This window comes from Chinchilla lanigera, unplaced genomic scaffold, assembly GCF_000276665.1.
Source record: "Chinchilla lanigera isolate Chin_1 unplaced genomic scaffold, ChiLan1.0 scaffold00017, whole genome shotgun sequence".
In the NCBI taxonomy this organism is placed as follows: domain Eukaryota; kingdom Metazoa; phylum Chordata; class Mammalia; order Rodentia; family Chinchillidae; genus Chinchilla; species Chinchilla lanigera.
Window position 1 is genome coordinate 12,594,362 of NW_004955418.1, and position 17,304 is coordinate 12,611,665.

General features: G+C 34.1%; 1 protein-coding gene across 1 annotated transcript in view; it reads left to right on the forward strand.

Annotated features, from left to right (window-relative positions):
* Positions 1–17,304, forward strand: part of St8sia4 (ST8 alpha-N-acetyl-neuraminide alpha-2,8-sialyltransferase 4) — an 88,934-nt gene that overhangs the window by 3,618 nt on the left and 68,012 nt on the right. The window contains exons 2-3 of the mRNA XM_005382215.2: positions 3,311–3,442; positions 10,795–11,052. Of these exons, the coding sequence (XP_005382272.1) occupies positions 3,311–3,442; positions 10,795–11,052 (390 nt within the window). The remainder of the gene's footprint in view (positions 1–3,310; positions 3,443–10,794; positions 11,053–17,304) is intronic.

The window sequence follows — 17,304 nt, forward strand, 5'->3', positions numbered from 1 at the left end:
TTTTTTTTTTTTTTTTTTTTTTTTTTTTTTTTGGTAAAGGTTTTTGAGACTAGGGGAGAGCCAGGCATGGTATCCCAGGACTCTGGAGGCTGAGATAGGGTTATCAAGGCAAGTTTGAGGCCAGCTGGAATACATGGCAAAATGGGTCTTGAAAAACAAGAACTGAAAAAAAAAAAAAATTTCCACAGATAAGATGTGTAGGTTTGCTCATTTAAAAAGATAAAGTATTTGAAAGTACAAAAAACTTTAATGTCACAGATAGTTCTGATTGTTACTTTTTTGGAACTTGTTACCCAGTAGTTGCTGGTTGATAGAAAGTGAGACTGTAACTTACTTTTCTTATCATCTAGAGATAGTCATGTAAGATAAGAAGAGACTGCTTACTTTGGGTTATGTTACTAACTGATCAACAGTATGAGTTCTGAAATCCAGGATAAGACTGACAGTGCTAATCAGCGTTCATTCCGTACTTAGGATATTTCTAACGTCAGTCAAGTTTCAGTCTGCTCAGGGTTAGGCATACTTTTGGAAGTCAAGATTTCCAGAATTTGAGCTTTACTTTAAGTGTGATATTTTTGATTCTCCCAAAACCGATGAGCAATAAGTTAAGTTAGAACGTCTCATCTTTATTTTGAGTAGCTTGGGAATAAAAACACAAAATTGCCTTCTGTTTGTGTTCAAGCAATTCTTTTCCTTTAGATCACTTCTAAGTTTTTAAATGAAGGAGGAAGTTTAACTTAGTCCAAAGGGAACATATTTATTGCAAAGCTCAGGCAGGAAGAGTATCAGTGGGGTTGATTGTAGAGCTTTGGGGACCTCTTTCCAGAACTGTAATCAATCATATTTGTTACGTACTGCAAAGCTAAGAGAATAAATTTGTAAAGTCAAGAAACTCACATCAAAGACAAAAGCATCTGTACATACCTCGTAAGGATCCTAAGCAGTAATTCTCACCACCGGTATGTCACAGATGACCATCTGCCTGGAGTTCTCATAGTTCCGTATAAGAAAGACTACTACCCTGTTTTATGTTCGCTTTATGCTGAGTGACTTCTTTAATGAGTTTTGTGATTTTTCCCTTTAAAAGTACTTATTGAACATTTTTCTGCTTAACCTTATGCACAAAGAAATGTTTTCAGGCCAGCTGTTTAAAAGCACGTCCGATCTATAACGAAAAACAAGCAGGAATAGCAACATCCTTCATGCCTTGCACTCATGGGAAGAAGATTTTTCCTGAGACAGAAATGCTGCAAAGGTCACATGTGGAAAAACCCTTGAGACACATTTAACTTAGTACCAAAAAAACAACAAAAAAACAAAACCTCTCCAGAGCTGCAGACTGCCCTAAACTTGGTCTTCTTACCCCTGAGTTCCACTGGCTGTAATCGAGGAGTGTGACTGCTTCTAGACAATTCCATCTGAGTTCTTTCCAGTGATAAAAGCCATGCATTTGACCCATCACAACTGCAGTGAAACACAATACAGACAGCAGAGTAATATCATAGCATTGTATTCGTATAAAATGGTTATAAAGTTTAGAAATCACTTTTGTGTGATCTGGAATGTCGCCATGCAACTTAAACCTCACAGCAATCATTATACAGGTAAAAATATATCCACAGGTCAGTGACACAATCTTCTACAGATGAAAGAAAAGATAAGCCTGTGTATACATTTTTACTTTTGTGAGGATTCATTGGTGATATAAATATTATAATAGTAGTAATCTGTGGAAGAAAACGGTGATATTGACTGACCAGTAATTAATGGTGAAAGTAGAAAATTTAATACAGCATGCTGGTTTTTTTGGTGGCTCCTCCCACCCTTGCAGGGTCTTGCAATGTCGTTCAGGGGCTTTGAACATACTATGTGTCACTATGTAACCCAGGCTGGGCTTGCACTCAATATGATAGTCCTGCCTCAGCTTCCCAAGTGCTGGAACTAGAGGTCTGGGCAGAGAATCCAGCTTTGCTTGTCCTCTTCAAGGCATACCATGTAAAGTGTGAAGGTTAACGTCTATGTTTAACCATCTTTTAATTGACATGTAATTATTATCATTAATGTGTAATATAAATATTGAGGGCTGTGCCACTGAATGATAAAAAATGCTCTACATTTCCTGGCATCCAAAATGACCTCTATAAAATGATTATGATTAGCTGCACACAGGCATGCAAATATATCCTTTTCATCAGTAAGATAATTTAAAGCACTATTTTTTTTAAAGCACTACTTTATGGAGTTCTAAATTTCACAAGGAGTGGTTTCATATGATGCTTTGAGTTGCTTCAAATTTAAACTACAGGTTTAAAAAAAGAATGCAAACCAAAATACCAAAGTATAAGCCTTCAATGACAGAATTCATTCAACAGCTGTTACACAAGCAAAGGTTCCACTGATAGTAGGCGAGGAAAGCCTACATAAAGAGCACAGATTTAGAATTTCTGACTGAACAAGTAGTCATGTTACTTTTTTACTACACTGTTAAGATTCAAGAAATTAAAAAGTGATATGTAAAGAAATAAATGCATATGTTGAGAGGGCTATGTTTTTTGTTTCCTTACTATAAATGTGGCTTTTTCACTCTGAATCTGAATGTACATCTGTAAAGTAACAAGAAAATAATCCATTGAGTGAGGAACTGTTGAGCTACAAACGTCTTCCTGGTATAAATGACATCATAGGTATTTCTCAAAATGATCTATGCTGCCACACTCCAGTACTACCGTGACATGTGGTGTGTTAGCCTCACCACATTGAAAGTTGCTTGAATTTCAAAGTTATGGTAAAGTCATTGTGGCCTGGAAGGATACTAGGTAACAATACAAGGCTACCAAGTCTCAGTAATCAATACATGCGCAGGTCACCTGATTGCCCATTGTTCTCTTACTCTGGAACAAAAGCTATTGGCATTGTGTTTATATGTCTTCTTGGAAAGTAAAATTAATCTCTGAGGTCCCAGTTACAGCAATGTAGAATACTTGACCAAACATCCTGTCTCTATTGTCTAAAAAGAGTCAGTTGGGGGTGCAGTAGGAAACAGAGCTTTGATGAGAATTATTTTTCTTTAAGCTCCAAAGAGGTCTTTGTTTTTCTTTTATACAAACAATTAAAGTTAAGAATGTATGTGTGTAGGTTTCTGTGATGAAGTTGCACGTTCACTTCATTCTTACAACACCTTTCATCGTGCTTCTCTCTTTCCAACCCTTGGAAATTGATTCATCGATCATATAAATCATATTATGTTTTGTGTAGCAGAGATGAAAAGACTTCTTCTTTTCACAAAGCTGGCATTTTTGTTTTGTTCCAGAGATGGTGAATTGTGTTTGAGCCGATCACTTGTCAATAGTTCTGATAAAATTATTCGAAAGGCGGGCTCATCAATCTTCCAGCACTCTGTAGAAGGATGGAAGATCAATTCTTCTTTGGTCTTGGAGATCAGGTGAGTTTCTTTAATAAGGCACAATAAATTTCACATCATGTTCTTAAATATGTTGGGCTTGAAAACTTCTATTGAACATCTGATTTATAGGTTAAGTAGGAATATTTTAGTGAAAGAAGGAACCAGCTCTATTTAACATTGCTCACTGAAGAGTGTGTAACCATAAAAATGAAATTATTATATAGTAAAAGATTTAAAGATGAATATGTAGATTTGAATATACAGCTTTTATACTAATGAAATAAAATATTCAACAAAACATTGACATTTAGCATTGTTTACACAATTACTCAGTATGAAAATCTTTTTAGAATTGGGTTTGACTTCTTCCTTGAGACTTTATTCAGATCTTATGCTGTCTCAACTAAATGCAGATAGAGACTACACAAGGCATATTTTGTTGATGCTTGTGAATACATTAGTTTTATCCTATGAATGGTTATGTCAGCCTGACTTCATGAGAAAGGTGGCTAAAAATCAGAAAATAAGCTTTCTAGAATACTGGTTTATTTCTTAGACAAGGCATCTAAGCTGAAAGAAATGAAATAAAACTCAATATATTTATTACATTGTGTTTTCTAATAGTCCTGTTACTAATAAGAATGTTTAGACATGGGAGAAATGAGCAGATTAATTTTTTTCCTATGGTTGCATTACATTGCTGCATTGGTTGACATGCTTACATTGTATCATTTCAGAAAAACAACTCAAAAAGTTCAAAAGACTACATCTTTTATGTAATAAAATCATTAGATTTTCCTAACATGGAAAAGTGTGAATTATTCAATGGCTGGATATTAACAGATATTTTGTAAGTGTATCTTACTGATTGAAAGATATTCTGCTGATTGAGAGATATTATACTGATTCAAAGATCAGTTAAACCCAGGCTGATCTATTTGCCTGGGTTTCTGTATACCTACTTCTTGGTTCATGCCTACACATAGTGCAGGTGATAAGCAACCTGAAAGAAGAATCTGTGACACTAACCTTAGAGCATGCATATCAATTCACAGAGCACATTTTGGCAAACGCACTTACAGCAGATTGAAGTTTACCAAAAAGTATCTGGAAATTAAAGAGGTGGATGTCAGAGAAAGACAGGAATGGTTAGGCTACTTCGTATTAAATGTCTGGAAGGGATAGGAACTGGAAACGGGAATCGACTCATTGCAGTATAAAATGCTGTGTGTTTGACTGCCTATAGTTTAAGGAAAACTTTCTATATTTGTGGGCCTAATACCAGAATGAAGAGATGTGTGGACTCTGGTGACCTATAATTTGGCATCTCCTGGGTAGACTATGGGTTGAAAGCCAACTCTATTTAAACTAGGTAAAGAAAGCATTCTAAAAGTCAACTTTTAAAATACCAGGAAATTCCTTATAAAAGTATAGCTCTTCAAATCTCTCCAGTTTGGACCTGTGTTCTTCCTGCTGGGTAGTGGACGGAAGCCGGTAGGAGCATTCTCTCTCCAGGCTGACGTGTGCACCGGGGCTGTGTTCTCCATGGTTCCTGTTCAGTGTCATCCTGTCTCACACCTCCAGCTCCATGTTTGTGTTTAGAAACCCTATAAGAAATGAGGTAGCTATAACAAATGGGGTCAGGTAGCATTGTACATCCAGATGTATTTGAGCTGAAGGATTTGTATTTCTTGGAGGTAGATTAGAAAGTAAGAAATACGGATGATCCAAAGGGAAAACTTGGATTTGCAATGTGTCCAGACAGAGAACTTCAAATTGCATGGTTTAACAAGAAATCAATTAATTTAGTTGACATGGATCAAAGAAAGTAATGGAAGAAGAAAGCCAAGTAAAATAAGAAACAGTAATAGACTAATGAGTATATCTAGCTGTACTAAATAATATATCAGGTCAGTCAACCTCTAGCATGTAAATTCTCAGTAATAGATATTAGCTTAATTATTCCATCTAGCCACACTTTCCAATATCTCTATAAATATTAATATGGTAGCAGTTCTTCTGAATATCAGTGTATATACTTCAGTTTATTATTAATAGTTTCCTCTTTATTACTGTAAACTAAGAAAGGTCATATTTTTATTGTGTTAGATGCTATGAATAAATCTGTGAATGTTGTACCGACAGGTTATTTGACCATGTCTAACATTTGTGACTTGACGTTTTCCCCTATTTGGATTATTTGTTTCTTCTAATTTTCATATACTAATTAAAAGCCAAAACAAAAGCAACCTTAAAATTATAGATGTTTTGAAATGTAGAAGCTTAGCTTCTCATCAAAACAGCTAGATCACATAATTGGAAAAAATATTAGGAAAATATTTTCAGTACTTAATATCAAAATTCCTAAAAAGCCTAAGGTGTACCAATTAACTGAATATAATTGCAAATTTATATATGTTTACTTCTCAAAAAAAACTTGCTACTAGATGTATAGACTTACTTCAATAAAAGGCCCATATATAACACTTACAGAATTTTCTACTTACTTTCATCATTAAATGACCAATACAGTTGATCTTGGGCCAGAAAGTTTATTGGGCACAAACCCAGTCCTAATTGACTGTTTAGCCAGTGTATTATTAGGAAGTATATTTCTTGTAATATTATATTTTATTACAAATAATGTGAATCATTTACATGCCTGGTTATGTAGTGTGTAGTGTTTTCCTTTGCTCTAAAATAGCATCCAATATTATTCATCAAATATTACCAAACTTTGGGCTAAGACTCATTTGGCAAACTGTGGCATAAAGAACAATAAAAATTATTTTCTTTAAGTATTTTGGACAATTTTATCCTTTTTTTTATTTTTTTCTTTATGTCATTACCAATTGAATTGATTCACTGACTTGAGGGATGGTCTGGAGTCTCTATCTAGAGTTGGCAAAATTTGATTACTAATATGTGTCATAACCTAATTTGCTTTTCAACTTGTAATGCTTTGTCACACATTACTTTCTGGTGAACTTGGTGCTGTTTGGATGAAATTGTAGTTGTTACAGCCCATGTGCTTGGGGTTGACAGGAAAACCACAGAGAAGAAAGAGTGGCACCTGGTTATAGGTTAGTTACAAGGGCAAAAACAATGTTTAGTAAACCAGTCTTGTGGCACTCGGCAGCTGCTATTTCAAGCCATGAGCTTTGTTGAAAGGGAAGTTGTAGCTGAAAATTCAGTTGAAAAGTTTCGTGTACAATCTATTCCTGTCAGCCCAGCCGACTAAACCAACTTAAACTTTCAGTTTAAGCCAGCGTTGCTTAACAGAAAAGAGTTTGTGTGACTAAGATTTTTAGTGTCACTGAAAACGAAACATTTTCAGATTTTTTTCAGTTATCTTTAACATTCAGCAGAGGTTTCAGAAGTTGCAGGAGGATTGCCAAATTACAGTTACCCACCTATGAGGAACCTTCTTGTTTTTCCAAGTCATGCACTGAAACACAGATCCCTGCTTTGAATATCTGGTCGTAACTTGACTGCAAATTAACAAAAGTGGCAGAGTTACACCTTGTACATTAACACTAGCTTTTGTTGGTTCAACTTTTTTTAGAGCTCAGATAGTAAATTTAGTTCTTTTACTCAATTTCTCTGTCTTACTTTTGAAGTAGTTCTGTTTAGCCTGCTGATAACTAGTGTTAAATTCTTATCAATCATGTTCTGAGCAAAAGCATATATATTCACTTTGTAATGCTTAAAAATACTGCCTTCATGCCCTCATTGGCATTTAGCTTATTATATAAAAGTTAAAGCGCTATTTTTACTTCCCCCAACATATTTATAGTCTGAGCACCAACTATATTTAGCAAATACACAGAGCTTTTTATGGTCCATTACATCTATAATCTAAAAGATATCTTCAGCCTGCTAGGGGGAGAAAAATACTAAACTTTCCTTACCGTTTTCAAAGCGTGTTAAGCACTTACATCACAATATTATTCACTGGTAGAAATTATTTTCTGTCTTTCATCCACTTAGCCCAGCAAATTTATCTCAGACAATTTTCCAGGCCGAGATTGAACCCCTAAAATAGAAACTTAAAGTTTTGTTCACTATAAGGGAAGGAACTTACTGGATTCCTTCAAGTTTACTATTTTCCCCCTCTTTTCAGTTTAAATTAGCAAATAGTACACCTAACAACTGTTTCTAATTTTGTGGAAGAAATTTTTATATTTTCATTAGTATGAGGTTACTGGTTTTTTTTCCTTTGGAAAACACTTTTACTATTTTCACTACTAACTTAAAAATAACTATGCTAAGCCTTTAACACAGAGCTGGAAGAACGCAGAATAAGTTCTCATTGAAATTTAATAATTTTTTGTCTCTTTAAACTGTATTTTCTCTGATGAATCTCAAAATAGTGCATGTTAAATCTTTTCTCAAGTCACACATTCCTTTTTACATGACTTTTTCTAAAAATGAATAAAATAGAGATGTTCAGTCATTCTCAGAAATTTAGAAAATGTGTTTTCAGGTGTGTTGGCTACTTTTGTTTACACAGACAGGGCAAAAATGTAAGAAAGACCTTCTTGCTGTTTGAAAGTTAAGTAAATGCTGACTTTTTTGGTAGAGCAAAAGTGACCTTTCCTGTATAGTTACTAGGCTACTATATTTTCTTCCATATCTAGACCTGTAATCTATTCACCTCAGACTTGCAAACATGCAACCATCCATGAGTGTACATCTCAAAGAAGATGTATGGCAACTTGCTTAAATTATGTTGAAAGGAAAATGATAACATCATGTAGTTGGATGGTTTAACCACATCCATAAAGTCTGTACTTTAGAGCCAGCTTTGTCGTTTTCACAGGAAATGAGAAAATTTTGTTGAAATATAGGTGTCAAAATATTAATTTTCCACAGACAAATAAATGACAGCTAATAAGTAACTGCAGAGATTTCTGTGTTTTGACACTCTGGGTGCTTACCGTTAACTTTTGTAAAGAGTCACAAAAGTGACATAATGTGACATGATGAAAGATTTCTCCATTGCTTCAATTCCTAAGCCCATCTTTGAGGATTTCAACTGTAGTTCTCTTCTTATGTAATCTGTATGTTGATAAACTATTATGGTGCTTGACAACATTTCTAATAATTTTTCTGATTTCCTTTGTAGAGTATTTTTACAGAATTTCCTTTACAAATTAAGCTTAAAAGTATATTTTTTTCCCACAAGCTGATAGGTATATCTCTTCTCTGTATGGAATTTTGATTAATTTGGTTTTCTAATTAGATCACACACTAAGCTGTAATTGGTTCAGTAAAAGCCACAGAAAATGAGGAGGATATGATCTTGTTATGTTACAGCTCTCTTTGACAATCGTCTTTCTAGGTTATAAGTATAAATTGGAGAAGATTTCTTTTGGTAGTCATGAATGGAGGGTGTTTTGTTCTTAGTTTTAAAAATTTACCACTTATGATGAAGCATAAACAATAACATCCATAGAGGAAAATAAGTTAGATCATAAATGTTATAATAATGACATTGGTTTTATCACTTCAAAAATACAGGTAGTATTTATCACTTCAAAAAAACATCTGCAGTCTTAGCACTCTGCAGGGCTGAGTCAGGAGGATAGTAAGCCAGAGCCTGAACTAGACAAATTAGTTACTTAGTGAGACTAAGTATTGAAATAAAGTTTTTTAAAAAAGACTGAAGATGTTGTTCAGTGCAAAGGCCCTGGATTCAATTTTCGCTACTGAAAAAAAAGTATTTGCAATAAAATTGGAATAATATTCAATTGTCAACATTGGGGTAAAGTTTTCCTTAATTACTTCTTACTATTACATGTTTGGTAAGCTGTGGATCAAATTATTGCAGAATTTCATAGGCCAGGTCCATAATTTCCTGCCCATACAATTTTCTCAAGAGCTACTAGGATTCTGAGCTATGACTTTGTAGTAAGTTTCAGATATACATAACTAATATAAATAAATAATAGTAAGGTTTTTTTGCTTTGCTTCTCCAATTATTCAGAGTTATCCTTCACTTCCCTAAACTTAATAGCTACTCTTTTGTCATTTCAATCTCTCAACTTCTGTTAAAAGTCAATATCCTTCTTCTTGCTAAGATGATTGTGACTTACAGTTATACTCTGTTGTTAATTGGGTGAAGAAACAATTCAAGGTCCGAATTACTAGACTACAAACACTTGAGGCTACAAAACATCGCTGCGGATATCTTTCCTTTCAGCTTAGTTTGCAACTTGGTTGTTTCATGCCTGACTTCACCTCTTTAAGTCCCTTGCTAAAAGGAAAAATCAACATAAACCAATTTATGAACACTTTTTAATAAATACCCAAAATGCAGCAGATTTATTAGGTGGAAGGCACAACTTCCAAATTATGACAGACAACAACTTTATCAAGTGCATCTTCTATATTATGTCAGCGTGTATCAGCTTTCAGCCTACTATTTTGTCATTTTTCACCATCCAATTATTTAGCATAGGCATATATGTCATGTCCCATGGCATCTCAACTTTGGTATCAACTTACATATTAGGTATTTGATAGGATGAGCTTCTATGAAAAAAGATCGAAAATGTGGTGGCCAACTAAATTGTAAGTGATTTTCATTTCTTTGTCACACAGCCATGCACATGAGCTACTTGATCCCACTTGAGAAGGCTAACTCATGACCAAACCTAGCTGTATTTAAATTTTAAAAATTGGAAGTGTTCTAACTGAACATTCATTTTTCATATAAAAGCTTGAAGACTGAAATAGTAAAAGGAACAGGGGAAGAAAGGACATAAGCAACATTTGACTCTCTCTGCCATATACAATCCAGTGCTTCATCTAACCAACATTTACTTTACCATGTTGGCCCTATTGCCTGGGATCTTAGGCTAGAAAGAAAACTTACACATACATTTAGTGACATAGTTTCATATTTTCTTCACATATTTATAAAATGTAGATGAGTTTTATACATATATATGTTTATTGAAAAGGTCATAATATTAACTATGGTCTAAATTCAAAGTTCTTAATTATTTCTAGTCACCTTGACTAGATTGCAATAAGCAAAATAAGTGACTATAGAAAACGGAAAGTTAGTAGCAGAACATCTGATTATGGAAATTCAAGTCTTTAGCTTAATAAGTGGATTTTTCCATGGTATGTTTTGATATATTTTACTTTGTTCTCTAAAAATAGGTCTATATAATATACTTACAAATCTATTATAAGCTCAGTACAAATTACTTTTAAAAACATATTCTATTTCCTATAGAGTATACTTAATTGGATGATGTAATTACTCCCTGAAAATTCAAGGTGAGTGATTTACCAGTGTATGTTTCATGCTCGGCAAATGACATTACCAGTTCTTGGATATGCTGTAATGTAAAATTTTGCTTATGTTTCAAATATAGGAAGAACATTCTTCGTTTCTTAGATGCAGAGCGAGATGTCTCAGTGGTCAAGAGCAGCTTTAAACCAGGCGATGTCATACACTACGTGCTGGACAGGCGCCGGACACTAAATATTTCCCACAATCTGCACAGCCTCCTACCTGAAGTTTCACCGATGAAAAATCGTCGGTTTAAGACCTGTGCAGTTGTTGGCAACTCTGGCATTCTGCTAGAGAGTGGATGTGGAAAGGAGATTGACAGTCACAACTTCGTAATAAGGTGAGTGAGCACCTTCTGTTCCTAGACAGAGTAATTTCTTCAAAGACCTGTCACTTAGAAATGCAAACCTGGCAGAAATGTTTGAAGTAAATATCAATACAGAATTGTATTGATTACGCAAACATTTATCTATGATGTCCTTTTCTGTGTTACACCCAGACCTACATTTAGCTTGGAATAGAAAATTAAAATTACTCTATTGTTGGATAAAAAGCTGCTTTTATTGTAACCATGATACATAGCAGCTTTGGAGACAGGGGAGCAAATACCAATTTTACTACATTTAACATTCAAATCATCATTATATAAACCTTATCTTTGTTAGTCCGGTATAACTTCATTTGTTTTATAAAGATTGTGAACATTACTTTGCAAGGATGTCATACATATAAACTAATTTTACTTTTTTATTGATAATTATTTAATATTCTAAGAAAATGTTCTAGCAAGTTTACATATGATATCAGCCGTATTCCCCATATTACTCTGTATTCATATTTGTCTATGTTAATATACTTTAGTATTTTACTTTTCTCATAATTGAACATACATGTTTTTCGTTCATGGTCAGCAGATACTTGATGAATTAGGTGTTTGGTTAACTTTCTATTTACTGAAAGAAACTCAGCAGTGAAAATGCGATTGTGATCACATAGATATTAGCAGTTTTTAAATCCCAATTCTTATTATCTGTAGAGATTTTTTGGTTAGTTATAGAAAAATTTCCCATACGAGGAAAACATATATATCAAAATATGAAAAATAATGATATAAAGATAATGAAGTGTGTGAGTTTTCATATTGATGAATGCTTGCAGACCTTTGAAGGTAGGCTATGACACAGCCTGTGACTATATAGATCTTAATAAAAATCTTTTGAAATAAAGTCTTAAAGTAACTCGATTATATACAGGGGCACCTCTGTTCATAAATGCTTTTGTCTGCAAACAATTTGGTTCCCAAACAGAAGCATTTGGCAAAATTTTGATTTTGTTTACAAATTCTGCATCAGGTGACAAACACAGCCTCTGCTGTCTTTCCCACACAAACACAGAAGTTACCATCTTTTCCAAAGTCTTAGAACCAACTAAGTTTTTGAACTAAGGTACCACTGGTATATATAATCAGTCATAATTGCACCACAAATTTTTCAAAACACAATGGTGTCTGTGAAAAACCAGGTGGATACTATTCATACATATATATATATATATATATATATATATATATATATATAATTATAACTACAAGCATTTTACCTTTCTATCTTGCCTGTGCTTAGGAGACTGTAGGATCAGATATTGAAGTGAACCCAGTTGAGCCTTTAAAAACCTGATCTGAGAAACTGATTGGATTGAAAAAAAATCTTATGGATTTAACTTTTCGACATTAAAATAAAAGTATATTCAAAGAGGAGGAGAGAAATATTTTATGGTGAAATAAAATGTGAAATTAATGTGCTTCAAACACTGATGTCTGTGTGAAGAATAATTGTGACAAAAGTTTAAAGCTTCTAGAATTTCTGAGGTGACTAACATCAGAAGTCAGGTAAGATAAAGAAGTAAAACTTCTATGGCATAATGCAAACTGTTGCAACATACAGGGGATCTTAACAGGTGATTAATAGTAAAGGTCGATGATCTGGCTATGACAAGTTTTGCCCCTGTATCCCTCTAAGCTTTGGCACTGGGACTTACCGAAGTTGTTAGGCGTAGCCCCACCTCTAACTTTAAAATGGAGATTGCTTTTACCTGTGAGCAAAGAGAGAGGTCTGATAATACTACTTCTCCAGTTTAGTTTCAGTTCATTGATACTATGTTGCACTCTGCCTTTATTACCTGAGTTCTATAGACCAAATCTTTTGAATTATTCCAATTCAAAATCACCAAGTTACCTCACACAGCATTGTGTTTCTGGTGAGAACGTTTCTACTGTCTTTCTGTCTTAGCAGTGACAGGTGCTCATCCCGACTTTGTACCAGTCTCTAATCTTTGTTTTTCTTCCACTCATTTCTTAGAAAGTGTACAAACTATACTATGTCTCACTCTCTTTTATTAGCCAGATTTCAGGTTTCCAAACTCCTAGGCTCCAGTCCACCTGTGAACAAACTTCTGATTCCATGAATTCCTACCGACTCTCCCTTTCATTCTAAAGTTAATGTCTATTTTATGTTTCACTTGCCAAGCAGGACCAGCAGGCCAAGTGGCAGCAATGCCTGGCAGTTGTACTGTGGACAATTGGGCATTTGAGTGACCTCTAACTTACTCTGGGTCTCCTTCAGCAAAATATCAACGTTGTAGCATCTTGGCTGATGTTCAGATTTTCTCCTCTTTGATGATTTAGGCACCTAATTTTGTCCTTACTTTCTAGACTTAAAAAACCTATTTATTCCACTCTAGAATAATAAAGTCTGATGCTAACTTTAAAATACTCTTTGGTCATTCCAAAAGAAATCCAACTTCCGTAAGTTCCATTGGACTGGTCTACTTGTTTTAATTCATATTCTGTAGTTCCTGGGTATTTAATCTGTCTTATTGGTAACTGGAGGTTGGAGCTGAGGGATTATCGTTGGCTTCTGAGGCGCTATTTCCCGTCAACTCAGGATAAGTGCTTTAGGACAATAGGAAGAAGGTCTTTACCACTTCCTACATGAGAACCTCACTGAATCCACAGTTACTTCTCTATGTCAGACTTTGTATGTGCAATGAGTGCTCTACTTAGCGTCATACTTGGTGAGTGGACTAGCTACACATGCTCATGATTCAGACTCACCCAGGTACTGTGTTCAAGCTGACCTCTGATTTTACAAACCAAAGCACTATTTCAAGATAAAGCATTCCTTAAACATTAATTAGGTTTTTACTTGACCTTTTTGTGCAAAGGGATTTAATGAAATAAAATGAAATCTTTTTTAGGTATATACCAGAAGGCACTGCTGCATGCCAATGAGAATGTCTTGCTCCAGATAGCTTTTCCGTTAGACCCTTGCTCCAGAAGCAAGGGTCACATAAATGGCATTATTGTCTTTTGAAATGTGCTTCTAGAGACTTTTTCTGATATCCTGTAAAGAAAATTTTATGATCAGCCTGTGAAAAAGCACCCATGTACATTTACATGCGGTACCCAACACACTGTAATGCATTTCCTTTCCTACAAGTGGAACTGACTCAATTATATTAAAAGCTGGGTTCAGGGGATATTAAACAAAAGAGAATCCTGATTATGTCATTATGGGAGGGCTAGGGTTCAAATAACAAAACAAAACATAAAGACAGGCAAATAAATTAAACCCTGACTTTGATTCTCTAATGCATACCTAAATATTAAACTGATTTCTTAAATCTAAGTCTCAAGTACACAAGCATCTTAGTAACAAAGCAAATGCAGAAGAAAAATTTATTTCTTATTTAAAATTTCCAAATCCATAATTCTCAAGCCATTGCTGAGAACATTGTGGTCATTTTTTTGTACATGTACAAACCTCGAGATAACTTGTCCTGTACTTGGTTTCTCAAATGTCCTCCTGTGTGGAAGAAAGCTCAGCTAAGGTAGGAAAATAAAGCCAATAACTGGCTCTAGTTAAAAATATCTTATTTACTGACCTGCAACTTTCACTGAGTAGGCTGGTTCACCTTGTACGATAAAGTTCTCATGAAGTTTCAGATTGTGTCATATTGCCCTGGAGGAGAAAAATTTTGACCAGTGCAGTGTAGTAGTGGTATGTCAGTTATGTGCCATCTCTCATATGCTTGAGCAGAAAAGCAAATGGAAGCAGAAGGGAAAATAATATTTTAGTCTTGTCTGATCTGTTCCTTCAAAGACTGATGGCAATTTTGGATACCCTGGATGCACTTCCTGAAACTGCAGAGACATCCTAGTTGCTTTGAGATTCCTCACCACCAGAGCAGATGCAGACCATGTGCTGTACAAAAGAATTCAGTAACATGTACACTTCTATCAACAAAATTCTCTAGTTTTGGAAGTATAACATGTTTTTTCTTGAAAAACCTGTATCTCTGATACCACTAAGTATGAAAATTTGTAAAATATTGTGGAACCTTTTTTTTATTAACTAATAAAAGAGAAATTCCAACTGTTTGGTCGGCTGATACTGCTCTTCTTACATCAGTAGCAGTGATGTGTGCAGACAGAAAGAAGGAAAAGCTATCTGCTGTTAAAGTTGTAGAACACGAAAACACTAGTTTGTTATGAGCACTTATAATATCAAGGAATTTAAAAGCTGCCAGAAATTACTTCACAAAATTTATTTCCTACCCAGGTTCCACATTAACTAAAATTGTAACAACTAGAGTATATTGGCTTTGCATTCTTTAAGATATTTAAAAAGAAACTAACCTGTTAAAAGACAGATACTAACTTCCTTTATCTTAGTCACTGACAACTTATTACAATTTTATCCATAGAATAATCTTATTGTGTGAGCTAAGGGCCAGTCATGAGCAAATCCTCACTGCAGAATTGAATATCCTTACACTCCTTTTGAAGGACTCCAAAGACGTCCCTGAACTCAAAGTCTCTGAAGAGTCTTGGAAAACTTGAAACACTTGTCTATAGCCAGTTCTCTCTCTTTTTACGTTTTTATTTTAAAAATTAAAAAAACCTGACAAAACACAATGAAGACAAAATCAAGACAACACAAAAACAACAAAATTGATACATGACCTCAAAACAAAATGATAGGAATTTACAATGGATGCTATATTACATATGGTTATCTTCAATGAAGTTGCTCAGTCCACTAGACATCAGAATGTAAGATCGATCAAACAATCAAAGACAGTAACAAGTAAAAAAAAAATTTAAAAAACAAAGGAAATGATGCAGAACTTCACCACACAAGATGGTAGGAATTCAACAATGGTTCTTATACTGCATACTATTTTCAGACCAGTCATTCTGATTACCAGATTCAAGCGTGCAAAATTGGTCAAGAAAAAAGAAAGTTTTAAGCATTAACTGTTCCTTTCAAAAGAACAAAAAAATCAGCAATATACCCATTCCAGCTATCCTTTCTCTATTTTAAAATTTTTATTTATTTATTTACTTTTTATTTTAAAGAGAGAAAAACAATGATATAATAATAACAATGATACAGAATTTCAAAACAAGAGAGTAGGAAATCAACAATGGTTAATATATTGCATATTGTTATTTTCAAAGTGGTTGCTCAGGTTATAAGATATAGATATGCAAAATTGATCAAACAATGTAAGCAAAAATAGTTATTTTCAATGAACTGTTAGAAATTAGTAGTAAAATTATCATGGCTATCTTGTGTGTGCATATATATATTTTTTTTTCTTTTTCCTTCCTTCGTTTCTCCTTCCCCTCATCCCAGTTGTTCTTTCCTTTTGAGCACTTTCTTTCCCTTTCATATTATCTGTTGTACTATAGCCAGTTCTCTTATTTCAAATCACACAGATGGATTATAAAATGTTTGATAAAGTTATAAGTTATGAGTCCAGTACTTCACGGGGCCACTCAAACTCACAATTTTACCTAAAGTCTTTTGGATATTCCAGGGTAAATCTAGATATACTATTAATCTTTAGATAGCACATACAATACACTTTAGGAAGATATAATTGATAATTTTGAAGTATTATTTTGTCACAAACGAACATCCTTCTACGAACCAACCAAAACATGTACTTACAGCCTATATACTCATAATCTATAGAATTATTCAAATCACTAACAGATTTGTTCTTTACAAGGTGCTCAATAGTATTCACCTGCATTCAGAAGACATTATGCTTTCTACAGAAGCTGTGGTATAAAACAGTTTGACCTACACTGGCACTCCACACACAACTTTTGAAAAATGAATAGTAACCTTTTTGATATAAATTTAACTTAAATACAATCCTTTTAACTGAGTATAACTTACTCTGAGCTGCATGTGAGACAACTGGATATGCAAAGGCAAAGAAAACCAGTGTTCAGATGGATAGAACTAACTGCAAAATCTGAGTATATAAAATTAGACAGAAAAATGAGGAAGATATGTACAACTAGTGGAAATTAAGGTACTATGATAAAAAAGTATCACTTCATGATATCTGTACACCTTACAGGAAGAATGGCATGTTTCACGAAAGCAAAACAGAGAGGAATTGATTACACTTGGCCACAACAAAACAGTTTTTAATTCAATCAACATTATATTTTCCCCATTGGATAGTTTATGACAAACTGTCATACTCTTGATCTTCTATGACTACTCTTTTG